Genomic DNA, 17,837 nt, shown 5'->3' on the forward strand with positions numbered 1-17,837 from the left:
TTTAAATACTCTTTTGTATACTGTAGGACACAATTTTGCAGCAAAACAGGCAAAAATATGGCAATTAAGGGCTTACAAATGAAATAAACAGAACAACACTTCGTGAATAATTTTTAATACATTTTATTTTTTTCCTAAACAAAACAAGTGGGCACTAAAAAAATACCCCCAAAAAAAGGAGCATGCACAGACACCTAATCCATGGCTTAGAAAGCCAAAAGCCAGCTTATCCTTTCAGTTCTGCCTGTAGAATTCCTGGTTTCATCTCTGCTAGAGCAGGTCCTTGATGTAGATGTTCCTCCTGACGGCGTTGGAAAACCCTTCGTTAAACCGGAACCAGACGTCGCTCCTCCCCACGGCCTTTCCCATCTGGCTCTCGATCGACTCTTCCTTGGAGGCCTGAGGGGCTGCAGGGGCAAAGATCAATGGCAAAAACTTGCAAAAACTGAGGGGCTGCAGGGGCAAAGATCAATGGCAAAAACTTGCAAAAACTCTGAATTTTAAGTTACAGCCTGTGCCCAGGCTGCACAGAGAAGGTGAGGAGCTGCCCCCCAGGAACACGGGGGCTTTGTAAGGGCAGAGGTGATACTCCCATGTCCCATACCCTGCAGCACCCACAGCTGAGCTTTCTAGTTCAGTATGTTGTTGGCTCTTTGGACACTGCCAGAAGCCACCAGCCTGCCCACAGGCACTTCCCTGCCTGTGGCATCAAGGGCAGTTTGTTCCATCCCCCTTTCCCACCCTGCTGACGAGTCACAGCCTCTTTGGGTGAGTGTGTGGGTCCTGAGTACTGCGAATACAGTGACCTCCCCAGGAGCACCCACAGCCACCTCATCCCTCTGCCATCCCCCAGGAGCTGAGGCCACCTGCAGCCACTCCATGGCCACCCCATCCCTCTGCCACCTCCCTGGGGCTGAGGCCACCTGCAGCCACTCCATGGCCACCCCATCCCTCTGCCATCCCCCAGGAGCTGAGGCCACCTGCAGCCACTCCATGGCCACCCCATCCCTTTGCCACCTCCCTGGGGCTGGGGCCACCTGCAGCCACCCCATGGCCACCCCATCCCTCTGCCACACCCCTGGGGCTGGGGCCACCTGCAGCCACTCTATAGCCACCCCATCCCTTTGCCACCTCCCTGGGGCTGGGGCCACCTGCAGCCACCCCATGGCCACCCCATCCCTCTGCCACACCCCTGGGGCTGGGGCCACCTGCAGCCACCCCATCCCTCTGCCACCTACCCGGGTCCACAGCCACCCGCTGCCGCTGCAGCGGCCGCCCAAAGAAGTCGGTCTCAGGCTGTGGAAAACAAAAAGGAGGTGAGTCACATTCAGAGGCTGTTTAGAGTCAGCCCATTTTCTCTCTGGCAGCTTGGTGCAAGGCCAGACCTCAGTGACCCCACTCAGCTCTGCCCAATTTTAGGCCAAGTCAGCTCCAGGCAGTCAGCCCAGAAGAGTCCCTTGCTGGTGCTGGTGTGTGGCCATCACCCCGCACTCAGGGCTGCACCAGCCCCTTCCCCCTTCCAATCCCCAGCACAGGAGGAAGCCACTGAGCAGGAGTTGGATGCAAATCCTGCAGGCAGAGCTGGCAGGCTCAGTAAAATGCAAACTGCATTCAAAAATAGGGGAGAAAGATAAACTTTATGGCTCATCATACTACAGCAGGGTTTTATTGGTGGCCAAGGCCTTGAAACTGAGAGGGCTGGTGGCAGGGGAACACCTCTTGCTCCTCCTGGTACACACTGGGATGCCTAGGGTGGGAGCAGCCTGGCTCTGATATCTATCCCCACAGCCCCCCAAGCTGTCTGTGTACCTCCCTGAGCTGAGTGTCTACCTCCCCACACCTCCCACTGAGCCAAAATTCAGCTATTTTAACCTATTCGCATCTCTTTCCTTCCTCATCCCTACAAAACATTGTGGGGCACGTCTGTCACTGTCACCCAGCTCTAATTCAACCTGATGCTGCAAACCCAGTGATGCAATGGTGGCGCTGAGGGGTTCCCTGTCACCAAAAAATAAACAAATGCTGGTGGAGAGGGTGAGTCTCCAGCAGCCCAGGTATGTGCTGCCAGGAAACTGGGCGGGAACGGCAGCCCCTCACCTTGTCCTCCACCGCTGCCCTCCGGACGATGTGCTCCAGGCGCTGCTGGTGGTTGGGGGTTCCGGCTGGCCCTGTTGCCGCTTCTTCCTCTGCCTTGCTGAGGCCATACCCAGGCTCCTGTGGGGACACAGTCCTGAGCCAGGGTCCCCTCGGGGCCAGTGAACTCAAGGGTTGGGCATCCAACCCCATCACCACCATCCCTCCCTGGCCCCAGTGACGCACAGCCCAGGGCAGGACGGTGCCCTGTCACCCATCCCACACGCCTCCTGTTTGCCGCTGGATTTGATTACAACATCCCAACAACCTGGGGGGGGGTTTGTCATCGTTTTCCCTCTCCCAGCAGCACATGGGATTAGCCCCCACAGAGCTTTGGGCACCCATGTGTTCACTGCCCCTTTCCCTGGGACTCCACAGTCGGCATCATGTCAACAAGGAGCCTTCAGAGATGTTTTTCCGGCTTCTCTTTTCCCCCAAGCATCCCCTGAGAAAGCCCTTCTGCTGCAAGAAGGGGCTCTCAGGGATTAATTATCCCCACAGCACCTGGGCAGGGCAGGCACCAGCTACACTCAAGATGTTTCTCAGCCTTTTTCCACTCATTCCTACCCTCTCCTGCCTGCTGCTCGACAGAGGGTTTCAGCAGTGGGCGGAGTAACTCTGCCCCTCCTGAGGGCTTTGGGACCAGAGGACCAAAATGAAGCAGCAAGGGCAGGGGCAGGCAGGAGAGCGCAGGTCAGCAACCCCACAGACACGTCCAAATTGCAGACAGACAAAGTAAAATTCCCCTCCTGTGCAGCCCTTGTTACAGTCAGAGGTTTTTCCCCCTCACAGGGAGGGTTTCTTCCCACAATTCCTATACAAAGATGATCCCTTGGGGCTCATCACCCCAGCACAGATGTACTGCCTGGAGACAGATGTGCAGGGAGACTGCTGCGACTCGGGGGTTAATCCTGGATTTCCATTTGCAGAGCAAAAGCCATGGGCTGCTTTGGAAACACCAGGTCCCCCACCCTGGCCCTGAGGACTTTATCCCCATCCACAGACCCCCCTGAAGCCACAGGACACAGTAAGCCCTCCCTACCTCGCCCTGGTTCCGTGCCTGCAGCAAAGCCTCCGTCCTCCTCATCTTCTCCAGCTCGATTTCCCTAGCAATGAGCTGCTTGGCCTGGTAGGTCAGCTGCCTGCGGGCTGGCAGGTCTGGGAACCGGCACACATCCTCCACATTCCTGCAGCACCCAGGGGGGAAGCAGAGAAAAGAAATCAGTACTCAAAAAGCTCTCCAAGCAGTACCACAGAAACCCAGAAAGGGGGGGGTTGGGAGAGACCTCTAGATCTCATCTCCAACTCCCTGCTAAAGCAGGTTCCCCTCCCCCAGAGGGCAAAGGAACGTGTTCAAGCAGATTTGGAAACCTCCAGAGAAGGAGATTCCACGCTCTCCCTGGGCAGCCTGTGCCAGGGCTCCCTCACCTGAACAATAAAGTTCCCCTTGTGTTTTAGGGGAACTTTTTGTGTTCCAGCTTGTGTCCATCACCCCTTGTCCTGTCACTAGAGATGACAGAAAAAAGTCTCACTCCATCCTCCTGACAACCACTCTTTAGGTACTTATAAGTGGTGATCAGGTTCCCCATCAGTCTTCTCTTCCCTAGGCTAAACAGCCCCAGGTCTCACAGCCTTTCCTCATCAGAGACATGCTCCATTCCCCTGATCATCTTGGTAGCCCTTCACTGGACTCCCTCCAGGAGTTCTCTGTCCCTCTTGAGCTGGGGAGCCCAGAGCCGGACACAGGACTCCAGATGAGGCCTCACCAGGGCAGAGTAGAGGGGGAGGAGAACCTCTCATGACCTGCTGGCCACACTCTTCTTGATGCATCCCAGGATGCCATTGGCCTTCTTGGCCACGAGGGCACATTGCTGGCTCATATTTAGCTTATTATCAATCAGGACTCCCAGGTCTCTCTCTGCAGAGCTGCTCTTCAGCACGTCAATCCCCAGCCTGTACTGGTGTGTGGGGTTGTTCCCAATCTGACCCCAGGCCTGTCCTCCCTGGCCTCTCAGTGTGCCCCTGGCCACAGTGCCTGCATTTCCCCACCGCTGCCCTGTCCGGTGACAGCTGCAGCCAGTTCCGGGCACTAATTGAGATATGGTCATGGACAGTAATGTCAGCTAATGAGAGCAGTTTTATTCTTACTGAGGCTGGTGCACCTGCTCTGTGGCAGCACAGCCCAAGCCCAGGTGCAGCCCCAGCACCAGGGAGCCAGTGGGGCCGCAAATAGTTCACTTTACTCACACTCAGTATTATTCCCTTTAAAACAAAGGCAGCAAAGTCCTCTGTCAGATGGCTTTGCAGTCACTTAGAAATTAGCTGTCAGACCTATGATTTTTAAGACAAAATACAGGTTTTGCTGTCAACAACAGCTTTGTTTGCCAGGCAGAAGCTGGGACACGACTCCCAGGTGTCACTGGGACGTGACACCCCCATGATCCCAACCATCATTGCACAAGGTCAGCCAATGGGTGCAGAACTCACAAAAAGAGCAAAGCAAAGCAAAGCAGGTGCTTGTGCCACACAGCTCCCAGCATGCCAGAGCCACGTTCTGGTGGCCCAGCCCTGTGCAGGGAGGGAGAGGAGGTTGGCTCCTCACAGCCCCTACAGGCCTTTCCAGGGGGGAAAAATACTCAAGTGCCTCACTGTAATTAGATACAGCTGCTTGATTTAACAGAGGCTAATTTTTGTAATTAACTTTGCACCAGGAAGACATTAGTGTTGCTCCTAGCTGTGGTTGGGTCTGTGTTACTGCACTGAAGCCTTGGGAGCATTTAGGGCTCTGCACACACAGAATAGTGAGACTCAAGTCTAGTGGTGGCTGGCTGTAAGTCACCCATGGCTACAGGGACCTCCTGTGTGGCTGTGCCCAGGCAGACCCGCTCTGCCCTCCTGCCACCAGCCTCCAGCAGCATTGGTCCCTCGTCTGCCAGCTCCAGTGAGCCAAAGGCAGCTGCTTCCTCTCCTTTAACCTCATTACAGCACAACCAGTCTCTCTTCAGCCTCAGCCTGAGGGGTGACGGGGGCAGTCAGACTGCGCTGTAGCTCCTGAAACCTCTGAGCTCCAGCTGCAAGAAACCAACTCAGTGCCAGCCACCACACTCTCTGGTTCATACTCCTGCCTGAACCCTCTGCTGTTATCTTCAACCTCTACATCTTCCCACCACCCTTGGGACTTACGGGTCGAGCTTGTAGATGTACTGGCCCTCAGGCAGGCGTTCCTGGTGGTAGGTGAGGTTGTAGGCCAGCATGATGCTGATGAGGTCTGCCAGCTGCTGCTTCTCCTTCAGGCTGTAGAGCTGGGTGTTCACCTAGGGAGGAGCCCAGCAAGGGGAGAGCATCACTAACCTAACACTTAATAACTTCTAAACATAAAAATAACTTGAAGCACAGGGTTTGTCTCTACATGAGAAAGGACAGTTAACACCCACGAGGCTCAGGACATGTTTAGGTTCCTATTAGGGACTTGCCTTGCCTCTGACTCCTGCATCTGCTGCAACACCAAATCCACCCCAAATTTGGGAGAGAGGTTTGGGATAGCTCAGCCTGGGCGAGGCAGCAAGGGGAACGTGTCCCAGCCCTCGTGGGGGGTTTGCAGAGGGGACACATCACCCAGGCAGGACTCCTGTGACCGCAGTGAGGGGGCTGGTGGGCACTCACCGGTCGGAGCTTTGGGGTGATGATGTCCAGCAGCAGACAGAGCACCTCCAAGACCAGGGACTGCTGCCCGGCGCGGCTGCGGGCGCTGGGCGTTATCCCCGACACCATGGACACCACGAGGTTCTGCATGTGGTTCAGCTTGGCCAGGGCCTGAGTGGAAAGGGCAGGGATGGCTCAGCTGCAGCCCTGCAGGTGACAGAGCTGCAGCCACGCTGCCGCCGTGCCCTGCCCCGTCCTTGCCTCGTGCTGGCTGCTGGGGTAGGCGAGCCGGGGGATGGTGGTGGCTGCAAAAAGCATGTGGAAAGCCACGGGCAGGAAGGGCAGGTACCGCATCAGCTGGAAGCGCTGCCCGTGCAGGACAGCCTGGCTCAGCAGGTCGGAGAAGCCCAACCACTCCAGGGCCAAGCACACCGAGCTTAAACTGGAGTCCCGCAGCTTCATGTTCAGGAAATTCTCGTACAGACCCTGGAAGTGGACACACGATCAGAGACGGCTCGAGGCTGGGCAGATGGTGCTGTCAGAGCAGCCCCCTCAGCCCAGTTCCATCGTTACACCCCACCACTCCACTCCAAATCAGCACAGTCCAACTGTGGGGAGGGATCTCCCGAGGCACCTCCCAGCCACGACCCTCTGGATCAGGAGCTGCCCTCGCTCCAGCCAACACAGCAGAGGAAGGGTCCAGCTCTTCCCCCCACCATCAGGTGCTCTACCTGGCCCAGCTTCTCCTGCTCCCCTGAGGAGACGGCGAGGTGCAGGATGTGGTGGAAGCGGTGTGAAGACGTGTTGAAGGCAGCTGTCCCGCCGAGGTGTGACAGGTCCTCATCACCCACCAGGAGCTGAGCCGGCAAAGTGGGGTCCATCCCTACCCTGTGCCTGGGACAGCCCAAAGAGGAGAGCTCAGCAAGGAACATTTCAACCCTTGCAAGGTGAACTGAAGGCAATGCTGATGCCAAATGATGGGGCACTCAAGAGAGCAGCCAAAGAGCATTTGGACGCACAGATCTGCTGAAACAAAGCTGTGGCTGCTGCAGGGCTGACCAGCTCTCGGGACCTTTCAGGTTTTTCTACCTTGCAAGCAGGTCAGGAAGCAGCAAGAAGCTGTCCCCAAAGCAGACCCAATAAATATCACCCCTTTACCTTTGGACCTTTGGCAGCTGGAAGATCTCCTGCCAGATGGAGAAAAGTCCCTTGTTTTGGTCCTTCAAGCCGATCTTCATCGTCTGCACCACTTGCACGCTCAGCTCCTTCTGGCCTCGGCTGTGCAGGAACTGCAACACAAGTGAGGGGCCTGGGGGAAATGGGTGCTGCAGGGAGGGAGGGGATGCCCACAGCAGCTGGGGAAAGCTGGAGACAGTGGCACCTTGCTCTTCCTCCCTTTGTAAGGCAGTCAAGGATAAAAACAGCAGAGGGAAAAGGGTGGATGCTGTAAGGATCTGCCCAGGACACGTTTTTTCTCCATTCATCCCCATCTGAGCCCAGATGACAAGCCAGAGCAAGCCCATGCCCCTGAGGCCCCCGGTGCCGGCGGTACCTGCAGGGTGTTGATGCAGGAGCGGATGTCGTTCTCGGCCTTCTCGCAGAGCGCCAGCAGCGCGCCCGTGTCCGCCCGCATGCCCTGCTGCAGCACAATCTGCCAGAGACAGCGGTCAGCACAGGGGATCCGCTGGCCGGGGGGCCCCGAGGAGCCCCGGCCCACCCCGCACCTCGCAGAGCCGCTGGGCGAGCCGGGACGGCGCCGTCCGAGGGAAGGTCAACAGGAAGGACTGCTGCCGCAGCGGCCGGAGGGCAGGGACGTACCTGGCGGGGGGAAACACAGCGGGCTCTGAGTGAAGACATCCAGCTATTAATGCCCTGCTCAAAGACAGAGATGGGTGGCTTAGCAGCTGCCTGTACACCACTGAACACCTGGGCATGCACAAACACAACCAGTGATGCTCACACTGAGCAGCAGGTCCCCCCAGCAGGTATGAAACCTGTGGGGTTCCAGGAAAGCTGAGTGTCTTCTAGTTTTATGCAGGTCTGCTGGCAGATAACTTGGCACAAACACCCCATGCAATGCCACAGGCTTGGAGCAGAGTGGCTAGAAAGCTGTCCAGTGCAAAGGACCTGGGGGAGTTTGTCCACAGTGGCTTAACATGAGCCAGCAGCATACCCAGGTGGCCAAGATAGGCAATGGCATCCTGGCTTCTATCACAATCAGTGTGACCAGTAGGACCAGGACAGTGATTGTCCCCCTGTACTCAGCCCTGGTGAGGCCACACTTCAAGTGCTGCGTTCAGCGTCGGGCTCTTAGGTATAAGAAAGACACTGAGGTGCTGGAGCGTATTCAAAGACAGGCACTGGAGCTGGGGAAGGGTCTTGAGCATAAGTCTGATGGGAAGCAGCTGAGGGAGTTGTGGGTGTTTAGTCTGGAGGAGGCTGAGGGGAGACATGATCACTCTCTACAACTCCCTGACAGGAGGCTGTAGTGAGGTGGGGGTCAGTCTCTTCTCCCCAGTAACAAGTAACAGGACACGAGGAAATGGCCTCAAGTTGTGCCAGAAGAGGTTTAGAGATTGGGATGAACTTTTTTACTGAGATGTGACACTGTCCCAGGCTGCTCAGGGAGGTGGTGGAGTCCTCATCCCTGGAGCTATTGCAAAGCCATGTAGCTGAGGTGCTGAAGGACATGGGTTAGGGGTGGGCTTGGCAGTGTGAGGGGAAGGGTTGGACTCAATGAGCTTAAAGGTCTTTTCCAACCAAAATGACTCTATGATTCTAAGGCTTTGGCTGGAGGCAACAGCAGCCACCTCCTCATTTGGGGCAGGGGCTCCAGCTCTCCACCCCTCCCCGTCACGGTGGTGATACTAACTGGTCATTGCAGATGCAGATGATGGGCCTGAGCAGCAGCCCTCCCTCGTGCCGCCGCCGCCGGCCTGCACCCGCCGCCGTCTCACACTCCGCGTCCTTACGGTGGATGATGTTCAGCAGCACGTTGATAGATGCCTTGGGGGGGGGGAGAAATCAATCAAGGGGAGAAGGGATGAATTCTTGCTCTTCAGAGCCAAGGCACCACTCCTAAAATGGATGAGGGCAATTTTCAAGCCAAAGATGTGCAGCTGCCAGCTGGGCTCACCGCGGGCGCGCCGTCTATCTCATCGATGATCAGGCAGTTGGGCTTCTCGTTGGCGCCCAGCACAGACTTCATCTGGGTGGCAGCTTCGATGCGGGTTTTGAAAACCTCAGGGCTGCGGTCATCACTGCAAGACCAGACAGTGCTGGGCTGCTGTGGCACCTCTGGCGTGGCGTCACTCTGGCGTGGCATCAGCTCAGGCACGGCACCAGCTCCACTGGCTTCGGGCCAGGGCAGGGCAGGGCAGGGCTAGGCAGCCAGCAGCCACTCACCTGGCGTTCATCTCCACGGCATTGTACCCCGCGTGCCTCGCGATGACGTGGGCCAGCGTGGTCTTGCCCAAGCCAGGTGGGCCACACAGCAGGGCTACCTGTGGCAGAGGGGTAACGTCAGCCCGGCAGGCAGCGAGGCAGGGCTACCTCCAGCACTCAGCAAGGCTGCCACGCACGGGGACAGGGCTCTGCAGCCTGCAAACCGGCCGGCTTCAACCCTTGGGAGCTGCTGCGCTGGCTGGTGGACGTACTGAGAAAAGGGAGAGTCACTGGAGGAGAATATACCAGAAACCTTCAGCATCTCTCACACGTGTGTTCAAGTTTGCAGGCCAACAGGTAGAAAAGGCTACACAGAATCCCTTCCAGAATTACACTCCAGAGAAGCAATGCTGTTAGGATCTGGTTCTGCTCCCCCTTTTCATATCCTCCCACTGGACAAGCTGAAGCTGGTAAGCTGCCCTGGGTATGTTATCTCTGCTGCCCTTAGCACTGAACACCACCATTCCTCTTCCCCAGATGCAGAAACTCCAGCTCAAAGCCATGTCACGTCTGTCCCTAACAAACAAAGTCATGGCCAACCTCTGCTAAAAAGAGTAGTTCTTTCCTCAACTGGCCTATTTAATGTGCCTGGGGGAAGCCTATTCCCCACAACTTGGTATCATGTTACTCAAGCCAAAAGAGAAGAAATGAGAAAACCCCAGGTTCACTAATAAGAAACACGGAATCCAATTTTCTCCTAGATCTGTAGTGGAAAGAAAGAGAAGTCCCCGCTTCTCACCTTGGTGAGAGGGTGAGTGGGATAGAAAGACCTATTGCTGCAGCATCCTGGCCTGCTCACCTTGTATTTGGGTCTCTTGTGCTGGTCCAGCTCAGCCTCCAGAATCTCCTCTGTGAGCTGGACCTTTGTTTTCCACTTATTCTGCTGCTCCTTGGACTGGTTGAAGGGAGGATGAACTCCAGTGCTGGGCTTGGCCTTCTTCACAGCCTTCTCCTTCCCAAATACCACTGTGTCCCAGAGCTTAAGCCACTTCAGAAGGCAGCGGTTTGTGTACTGCATGTTGGGCAAGAACAAAAGCAAATCCCATCAAACCTCAGACGGATCTCGCTGAGGACAGACTTAAAACGATCATGGCCCTCAGAGGAAGGAGCTGAGCCCAGGAAGGCAGCGCAGAGTGAGTCTGCCCAGTCACACCTCGAGGGCACAGCATGTCACCCCCAGCGGTGGGAACCAGGTTTCCACCTGGCCTCTCTCTGCACCAGTTCACAGCTTCCCCTCCCGCCTCAGCCACTGTCCTGCACGGCAACCCAGGACAAGCCACCTTGGAAGCCCCACGGTCAAAGGCAGCACCATAGAACCTGGATCCCACAGCGCTAAGGAAGAGCTATATAAGTGGTAAACCCGCCCCAGTCCCAAGCCCCCACTTATCCTAACAGCTCACATCATCACTGAGCAGCTCTACGTAGCGCCGGGGAGTGAACTTGTCCACCCAGAGGCAATGCTGTGCAGATTCCTCCTCAGGTGCCAGCTCTGCTTCCCCGCTGGGCTCTGAGCTCTGGGTGCTGGTCTCACTCTCAAGGCAACTGAAAGAATAAAAAAGAATTAACCCAGGGAGCCAAAGCAGGGCTGGGAATTACACCCAGACTTCCCAAGCTGGGGACGCTGAGGGCTAAGAGGCTCCTCTGCTTGTATGTCCCCAAATCCTGGACTTCAGAAGGATCTGGCTGAGGACAGACTTAAAACTTATCATGGCCCACAGAGGAAGGAGCTGAGCCCAGGAAGGCAATGCAGTGTGTCTGCCCACCAGAGCATCCTGGGAGCTGTATCCACCAGCACAGCAGGGATAAGAGTGGGATTTCATCCCAGTGTCTCACCTGTTTATTATCTCTGTCAGCTGCTGTGATGCCTCCAGAACATGCCTTCGACGCTTGAGAACAAAGACGGCAAGAGGTGAGGTCAGAGACAACCCAATAACCCACAGGGACAGCAGGGGAAGACGGGAAGGTCTGGGTACGACGTGATACCTCTGCATTCACTTGTTCCTTCAGGTAGGAGAAAGGCACCCCCAGCAAGTGGAGTGGCCTCCGTGCATTCCAGCCCAGAGAGTCGGGGTGCTGCAAGGACCAGAGGACACACACCGATCATCACATCGATGCTCAGCACAAACATTTCACCCCTTCCTCAAAGATCCCTTCAGATACCTCCACCCCTGTCCTGAAGGGATCTTCCCTCACGACCATGAAGACCCTGGTGCCCTCGGTGGATGTCACATTGATGTAGTCCTCCAGGATGGGTGGCCGCTTGAGGACCTGCTTCCTCTCGGAGGGCGGTGTGGTCTGCAGCGGGGCCATGCCACTTACCTCCAGGTGGTCTGAGCTGGAGAACATCAGATTCCTTTAGCAGGGATGAGGGATGAGGGAAAGGGGCCTTGAACCACACCTTTGGTGGGTTCCACCCCTGCTAAAAGCGGGGTTCACAGTGGCTGACCTGGCAGTCTGCAGAGTAGAAGGTGCCTCTGGACCAGCATCCCAGATGACATCAGGAGTCAACTCATCCTCCTCACCAAAGCTGAGCTTCTTAACAGCTTCCAAGCGTTGTCGCTTTGCTTTTGGTGCTGTGAGAGACACCAGGGCAGAAGGAACAGAAGCATAATCGCCCGAGGGTAGCAGCACCCTGCAGCGCTCCTGGGAAGGAGGCAGAGGAAGGGGCCAACAGCACCCGGGGACCCACCGGGGCTGCAGACACGGCTCGGGTGAAACCTACTGCGGTCTGCGGGCAGAGGCGGGGAGACGGGCGGGTCGCAGCCCCGGTCCCTCTTCCGTGGGTTGGGGCCTCCAACAGCGTCTCCGATGGGGTCGGGCTCCTCCGGCACACGCCTCCTACCCCGGAACTGGGAGGTTTTGGGGCCAAGGGGTGGGAACGGGTCATCTGTAAGAGACGTTGTTACGGGCCGCTGCCGGAGACCCACGGTGGGCCGGGCACACGCGGTCCCGCGGCCGGCCGCGCAAAGCCCGGCCCCTGCCCGCTCCCTCCCTCCTCTGCCACCACCTCCAGTGCCGCAGCGCTCCCACCTCCCAGCTCCGCCAGCGCCTCCAGCTCGTCGGCGAAGCGCTGGTAGAAACCCTCCTCGGGGCTCTCCCCGGCGCCCGCCATGGGCCGCGCCGGCCGCGCTTCCGCCCGCCGCGCCGCAGCGGGGACGCCGCTGATTGGACGCGGCGCGCCGGCCGGAAGCGGTGGCGGCGCTGATTGGACGCGACGCGCGGCTGGACGCGCCGATTGGACGCGACGCGCGGCCTGGCGCCGGCGCTGGAGACGATGTAGTCGCTCGGCGCCCCGCAGGCCCGGCCCGCGGACAGCGCTGCGGGGGGCGCGGGGCGGGCGGGGGCTGGTGGCGTCCCCTCGGCGCTGCGCCGTGTGCCCCTCGGCAGGGTCCGCGCTCTCCCCGCCGCGTCCCGCCGCCGCGCGTGTCCCCTCGCTGCCGTGTCCCCCCCGCTGTGTCTGCGGTCGTGCGGTCCCGCAGGATCCCATCCCGGAAGGGGGGAAAGGCCGAACCCCACCGTCGGGAAGGATGGGCCCGGCGCCGTGCGGCTGCGGCGCCTCCACGCGTGCCGGCGGGACGGGGCCTCCCGGCGTGACAGCGGGCCGTCGGCAGAGCCGTACGGTGTGACTTCATGTGACACCGGGACGATTCCCCCCCGCGCTCCCCGCAGGGCGCTGGCCATGGAGCCGGGCACCATCGACAACCTGTCCATCCTGTACCAGAGCTCCGACTTCATCGTGGTCAACAAGCACTGGGACATCCGCATCGACAGCAAGATGTGGTACGAGACGCTGACCTTGCAGAGCCAGCTCAAGCACCGCTTCCCTGAGCTGGCTGACCCCGACACCTACTACGGCTTCAGGTGAGCACCAGCCCAGGCTCTGCCCTGCCCCTGAGCCAGCCCCAGCAGGGGATACTGCCGGAGGGATGCTCCTCGGGATGCTCCTCTGTCCCCCATCTTCTCCCCAGGTTCTGTCACCAACTTGACTTCTCCACCAGCGGGGCTCTGTGTGTCGCGCTCAACAAGGCGGCAGCTGGCAGCGCCTACAAGTGTTTCAAAGACCGGCTGGTGACCAAAGCCTATCTCGCCCTGGTAAGCCCACCCTGCCAGGCCCCGCTTCAGGACATACCTCCTGAGTTTGCAGAATCACAGCTTGGCCTCTGCTTCTTGTCAGTCTGGCATCGGTGAGGAGCAAGGGCCAGGGCTTGGGTTGCAAACAGGCTTTCTGCCCTGCAGGTCAGGGGACATGTCAGCCAGAGCCGCATGACAATCAGCTACGCCATCGGGAAGAACACGACTGAGGGCATGACCCACATGATGTGCATCGATGGGATGGAGGGTGAGCGTCTCCCACACCCTGTCTGCACTGCCCAGGCCTCCCAGCCTGCGCTGGGGGAGCTGACCCCTCTCTGGATCTTGTTGCAGGCTGTGAAAATCCCAAGCCTTGCCAGTCAGAGCTGATAGTGCTGGAGCACGGATCCTACAGTGGAGACCCTGTAACCAAAGTGCTGCTGCAGCCGCTGACAGGTGGGAGCTCAGGGCTGGGGCAGTGTGGGGAGCTGCAGCAGTGCCTGTCCTGACAGCACCAGATGTTGCAGCTGGACAGGCAGGGGAGGCAGAGGTGCTGCAGCCCTGGGCCTCGGCCACAGTGTGGGCATGGGGGGCAAAGTGAAGCCTGAGGAAGCAGAGAGACAGTGATCTCAGAGGGTTCTCGGTGGGGCAGCAAACTAACCGTGAGCCAGCAATGTGCCCTCGTGGCCGTGAAGCCCAGTGGCATCCTGAGGTGCATTAAAAAGAGTGTGGCCAGCAGGTTGAGCAAGGTTCTCCTTCCCCTCTACTCTGCCCTGGTGAGGCCTCATCTGGAGTCCTGTGTACAGTTCTGGGCTTCCCAGCTCAAGAGAGACAGGCAACTGCTAGAGAGAGTTCAGCAGAAGGCTAAGATGATGAGGGGACTGGAACATCCCTCTGACAAAGAAAGGTTTCAAGACCTGGGGCTATTTAGCCTGGAGAAGTCTGAGAGGGGACTATCAATGCTGATAATCACCTAAAAGGTGGATGTCAGGAGGATGGGGCCAGTGTTTTTTCTGTGATGGCCAGTGGCAGGACAAGGGGTAACAGGCACAAGCTGGAACACAAAAAGTTCTATTTGAATATGAGGAAAAACTTAGCTGTTTGAGTGAGGGAGCCCTGGCACAGGCTGCCCAGGGAGGATGTGGAGTCTCTTCTCTGGAGGTTTCCAAATCTGCCTGGACATGTTTCTGTGTGACCTGTTCAAGGTGAACCTGTTTTAGCAGAGGGGTTGGACTGGATGATCTCTAGAGGTCCCTTCCAACCCTCACCATTCAGGGGTTCTGTGAAATGCCATTTGGTGCATCATTACCTCCCACCACTGTGCTCTCAAGGAGATGTTTGGGGATAACCTGTGTCCCCACTTGCTCTGTTACAACTCTCCCTAGGGAGGACTCATCAGCTCCGAGTTCACTGCAGCGCCATCGGCCACCCCATCGTGGGGGACTTCACCTACAGCCACAAGAAGGACAGCAGCCCTTACAGGATGATGCTCCACGCCTACTACCTGCGCATCCCCACCGGTAAGGAGCTCATCGAGGTCTGCGCGCCCGACCCCTTCATCACCGCCATGGACACCAACTGGGTGCCCCACCACGTCACTCACCGCCTGGATGAGACCATCCAAGAGCTGAAGGACAAGGTGCTGCAGAAGGAGGAGGAGGAGAGCCGGGAAGTCGTGCTTGGTGGCCAAGGAGAGGAGGCACTGAGTGAAGCCAAGAGCCTGGAGACGGAGGAGCAGCGAGCCCAGTGTGAGCAGTGGTTGGCCGAGTGGGCTTTGGAGTGAGCCACGTCTCTGCATTTCCAGCCCAATGCTCCATTTTCGTCCCAGTGGGTCCCCATGGAGCTCACCGCTGACTGCACGTCTGCACTTGCTGTATGCCATGGCTTCCCTCACTTCTGGGGCTGGGATTAGGCAGAATTTAGCAGCAATTAGGATGGGTTTATTTTTTAATGTACGCATCATCCATCTAGCCACTGGATGCCCTTTTCCTAATTCTGGGCCTCAACAGCAGAGTCAGTGTCACGTACCAGCTTAGAGTGACCCCAAAGCTTTAGGTCCCTGTCCCAGAGCTCAGGCACAGCAGGGGCAGCACACGTGCTGCCTTCACTGCAATGGACGTGGGGCATGAACCCTCAGTGCCAGGGTGCCAAACTGCAGCCCAGCAAAGGGAGAGGAGGACATGCTGGGTGCAGCTTCCTTGTCCCTTGTGCCCATTCTCTTTGCCCTATCCCGCTGTGCTCGCTTGCAGGAGCTTAGGAGGCACCTACAGCCCCCCATATTCCTGGGGCAGCCCCAGGTGTGTTGCCCATAGGGTTGGGCTGTGGGATGGGTGCAGGAGAGGTCTCTGCCTGCCCCTGGGATGTGCTGCCTGCCCAGGTCTGCTCATGAGCTTTCCTTCCTGCCTCAGCCCACGTCTGTTTTTTTAAAGGTTTGTTGAAGGTGAGTGAGTTGATACAAACGGATTTTACACTTTTTCAGATTTCTATGAGAAGAATTTAGTCTTTTAGCAGTTCTGAAATACGGGTGGTCTCAGAGATGACTGTATTTTTAGTACTTCTGTGGTCAGATAGCCAGCAGCCCAAAGCTTTTTTTAATAGCTCTTATCTTTCATTCCACTAGCGTTGCCTTTCCTAGTGCCCACTGTTATTCCGGGCATGGATGTAACCAGAGGACACAAGCCCCTTTCTGCTTTACCCACAGAGGAGGAGTAATGATCCTGTTTTGGTCCCGTCATGTGGCTCCTGGCTGGCAGGTTGCTGTGGGGATGTCAGCACCAGAGGGATCAGGAGCAGCTCCTTTGAGTGGGCAGTTTCGAAGGGCTCCAAAGCAGTGAGAGCAGCTGAGCAAGTGGTTGAAGCTGAAAGAAAGGCTGAGGACTGATTCAAAGGGTGGGAAGGAGCTCAGCTCTCATGCTGTCACTCAGCTTTGTAAGATACCAATAACAGTTTCTCTGGAAATGCCCTTGCTGTGCTAGTTGATGTCCTGCCGCGTCACTCTCTCCTTCCCACCCTGCTTGTCCTCTGCAGCCCTTAGAGGACATTTAGAAAATGAAGAGAGATGGGCAGCTGGCATGTGCTGGAAGGAATGGAGGTGGCTAGGGCCCATTGCATGCAGAGCACCCATCCCCAGGGTATTTGGCACTCAGCACCTGCCCCGAGTTACCCTCATCCCCCAAGCCCTGTCCCATTTAAAACGCACCTGACGGGAGTTTCACACGAGATTCCTGCCCTAAAGGGGAATGAAACAGCTGAAATCCCAGGGGGGTTGCATCACCCATCCCCTGCATTCCGAGTGCCACTGGGTGGGTGCAGGCTCCTGTGCTGTGGCATGTGGCTGGGGCTGAGGCAGCCATCACCTTCGTGGCTTGGTGAGTTCTGCCATCCACTGCGGGAGGAGCACAGGCACATGGGGCACAGCTCTGCAGGCACCAGCCCAGGGCACAAAGCAGGGACAATGGGCTTGTGGTGGCAGAAGGCTCAGGGGTGGCTGGAGGAGCAGGATAATATCTTCTTCCTCCTGAGTCCTGTCCCTGCCCACCTCATCTCCTAGGAGCGGCCAGGGAGGGGCAAGGCAGCAGCAGGCGGGTCCAGAGGCTGTAAATTAATGCCATGAACCTGTTTGACGAAGTTTCGGGTGAGATTTGCAGCATCAGAGGCGGGACACAGCCTTCCCTCCCCCTGGGCCTGGTGTGGGAACAGTCTCCACTGCGTGACGGTGGTCCATGGGGACAAGCCCGTGCCCACGCCAAGGGGACCCTGACAGACTGTCCCCCAGCACTCTGCCTCGGCGCTGAGCAGCCCTTGCACCCCACACCACCTGTCAGCCTTTGCACGCTGCACCTTCACCTGACATTGCAGGAACCAGAGATAAATATCTATTTTCCTTACCCTGCAGAGAGTTGTTTTCCAGGCTCCCCTCCCACGGCACGTCAGGTCCCGCTCCCTCCTCTCTGTCCTCGCTGCCACGGGGCCCTTTAGCTGCATCATCTGTGGATACACTCGTGCTTTCAGGCCCGGGGGCGGGTTGCGATCGGGTGTGTGTGTGTCTCGTGACGTTCTGTATGGCTTGCAATAGCCCATATTTCTGGATGCACGTTACTGTAGTAAACCATCCCCTGTGTACCCCGCAGTTTGCCCTGTGGTCTGTCCATCCACGCTGTGCTGCACAGGCTGGGGCATTGCTGCAGCATGGCCAGAGCAGTGCCAGAGGGGGCTTCCAGGAATGAGCATGGCCCAGTGGGACCAGACCCAGGGCTCCAACCTGGACAACCTGTTGTGGTGAGGACTGTGCTCATCCTGCTGAAATCATTCTGTCCGAAACCACTGGGTTTATCTACCTGAAAGCCTTCCTGGATTTAGTAACTGTGACACAGATGACCAAGAATGCCTGAGGTAGCTGAAGCTGCTGCCCTGGCCCTTCTTTGGGCTGTTTCTGCCCACTGCCCACCCTGGCCAACACATGTGGCTGGGATTGTCCTGAAGAGCAGAGGCAGAAGAAAAACTCCTAACACTGCATCTCTCCCTGGAAAGAAGGAGGAACAGCCCTG

At 57.6% G+C, this 17,837-nt stretch overlaps 2 protein-coding genes across 2 annotated transcripts; one reads left to right on the plus strand and one right to left on the minus strand.

The window, feature by feature from the left end:
- Positions 1-107: 107 nt before the first annotated feature.
- Positions 108-12,346, minus strand: CHTF18 (chromosome transmission fidelity factor 18). Its single transcript, XM_061993236.1, has 22 exons — positions 12,250-12,346; positions 11,942-12,106; positions 11,666-11,792; positions 11,380-11,554; positions 11,203-11,292; positions 11,053-11,105; positions 10,620-10,761; positions 10,019-10,231; positions 9,181-9,278; positions 8,912-9,035; positions 8,648-8,781; positions 7,500-7,593; positions 7,328-7,426; positions 6,934-7,064; positions 6,507-6,669; positions 6,037-6,261; positions 5,797-5,946; positions 5,317-5,447; positions 3,176-3,320; positions 2,098-2,214; positions 1,239-1,296; positions 108-407 (listed from the first exon to the last, which is right to left on the minus strand). The coding sequence occupies exons 1-22, from the start codon at positions 12,329-12,331 to the stop codon at positions 271-273; spliced, it is 2,853 nt and encodes a 950-aa protein (XP_061849220.1). The 5' UTR covers positions 12,332-12,346; the 3' UTR covers positions 108-270.
- Positions 12,347-12,517: 171 nt separating this feature from the next.
- RPUSD1 (RNA pseudouridine synthase domain containing 1) lies at positions 12,518-17,412 on the plus strand. Its single transcript, XM_010206620.2, has 5 exons — positions 12,518-13,080; positions 13,188-13,311; positions 13,456-13,558; positions 13,645-13,746; positions 14,676-17,412. The coding sequence occupies exons 1-5, from the start codon at positions 12,899-12,901 to the stop codon at positions 15,071-15,073; spliced, it is 909 nt and encodes a 302-aa protein (XP_010204922.2). The 5' UTR covers positions 12,518-12,898; the 3' UTR covers positions 15,074-17,412.
- Positions 17,413-17,837: the final 425 nt, after the last annotated feature.

The sequence above is a fragment of the Colius striatus genome, chromosome 3, assembly GCF_028858725.1.
Source record: "Colius striatus isolate bColStr4 chromosome 3, bColStr4.1.hap1, whole genome shotgun sequence".
NCBI classification, from domain to species: domain Eukaryota; kingdom Metazoa; phylum Chordata; class Aves; order Coliiformes; family Coliidae; genus Colius; species Colius striatus.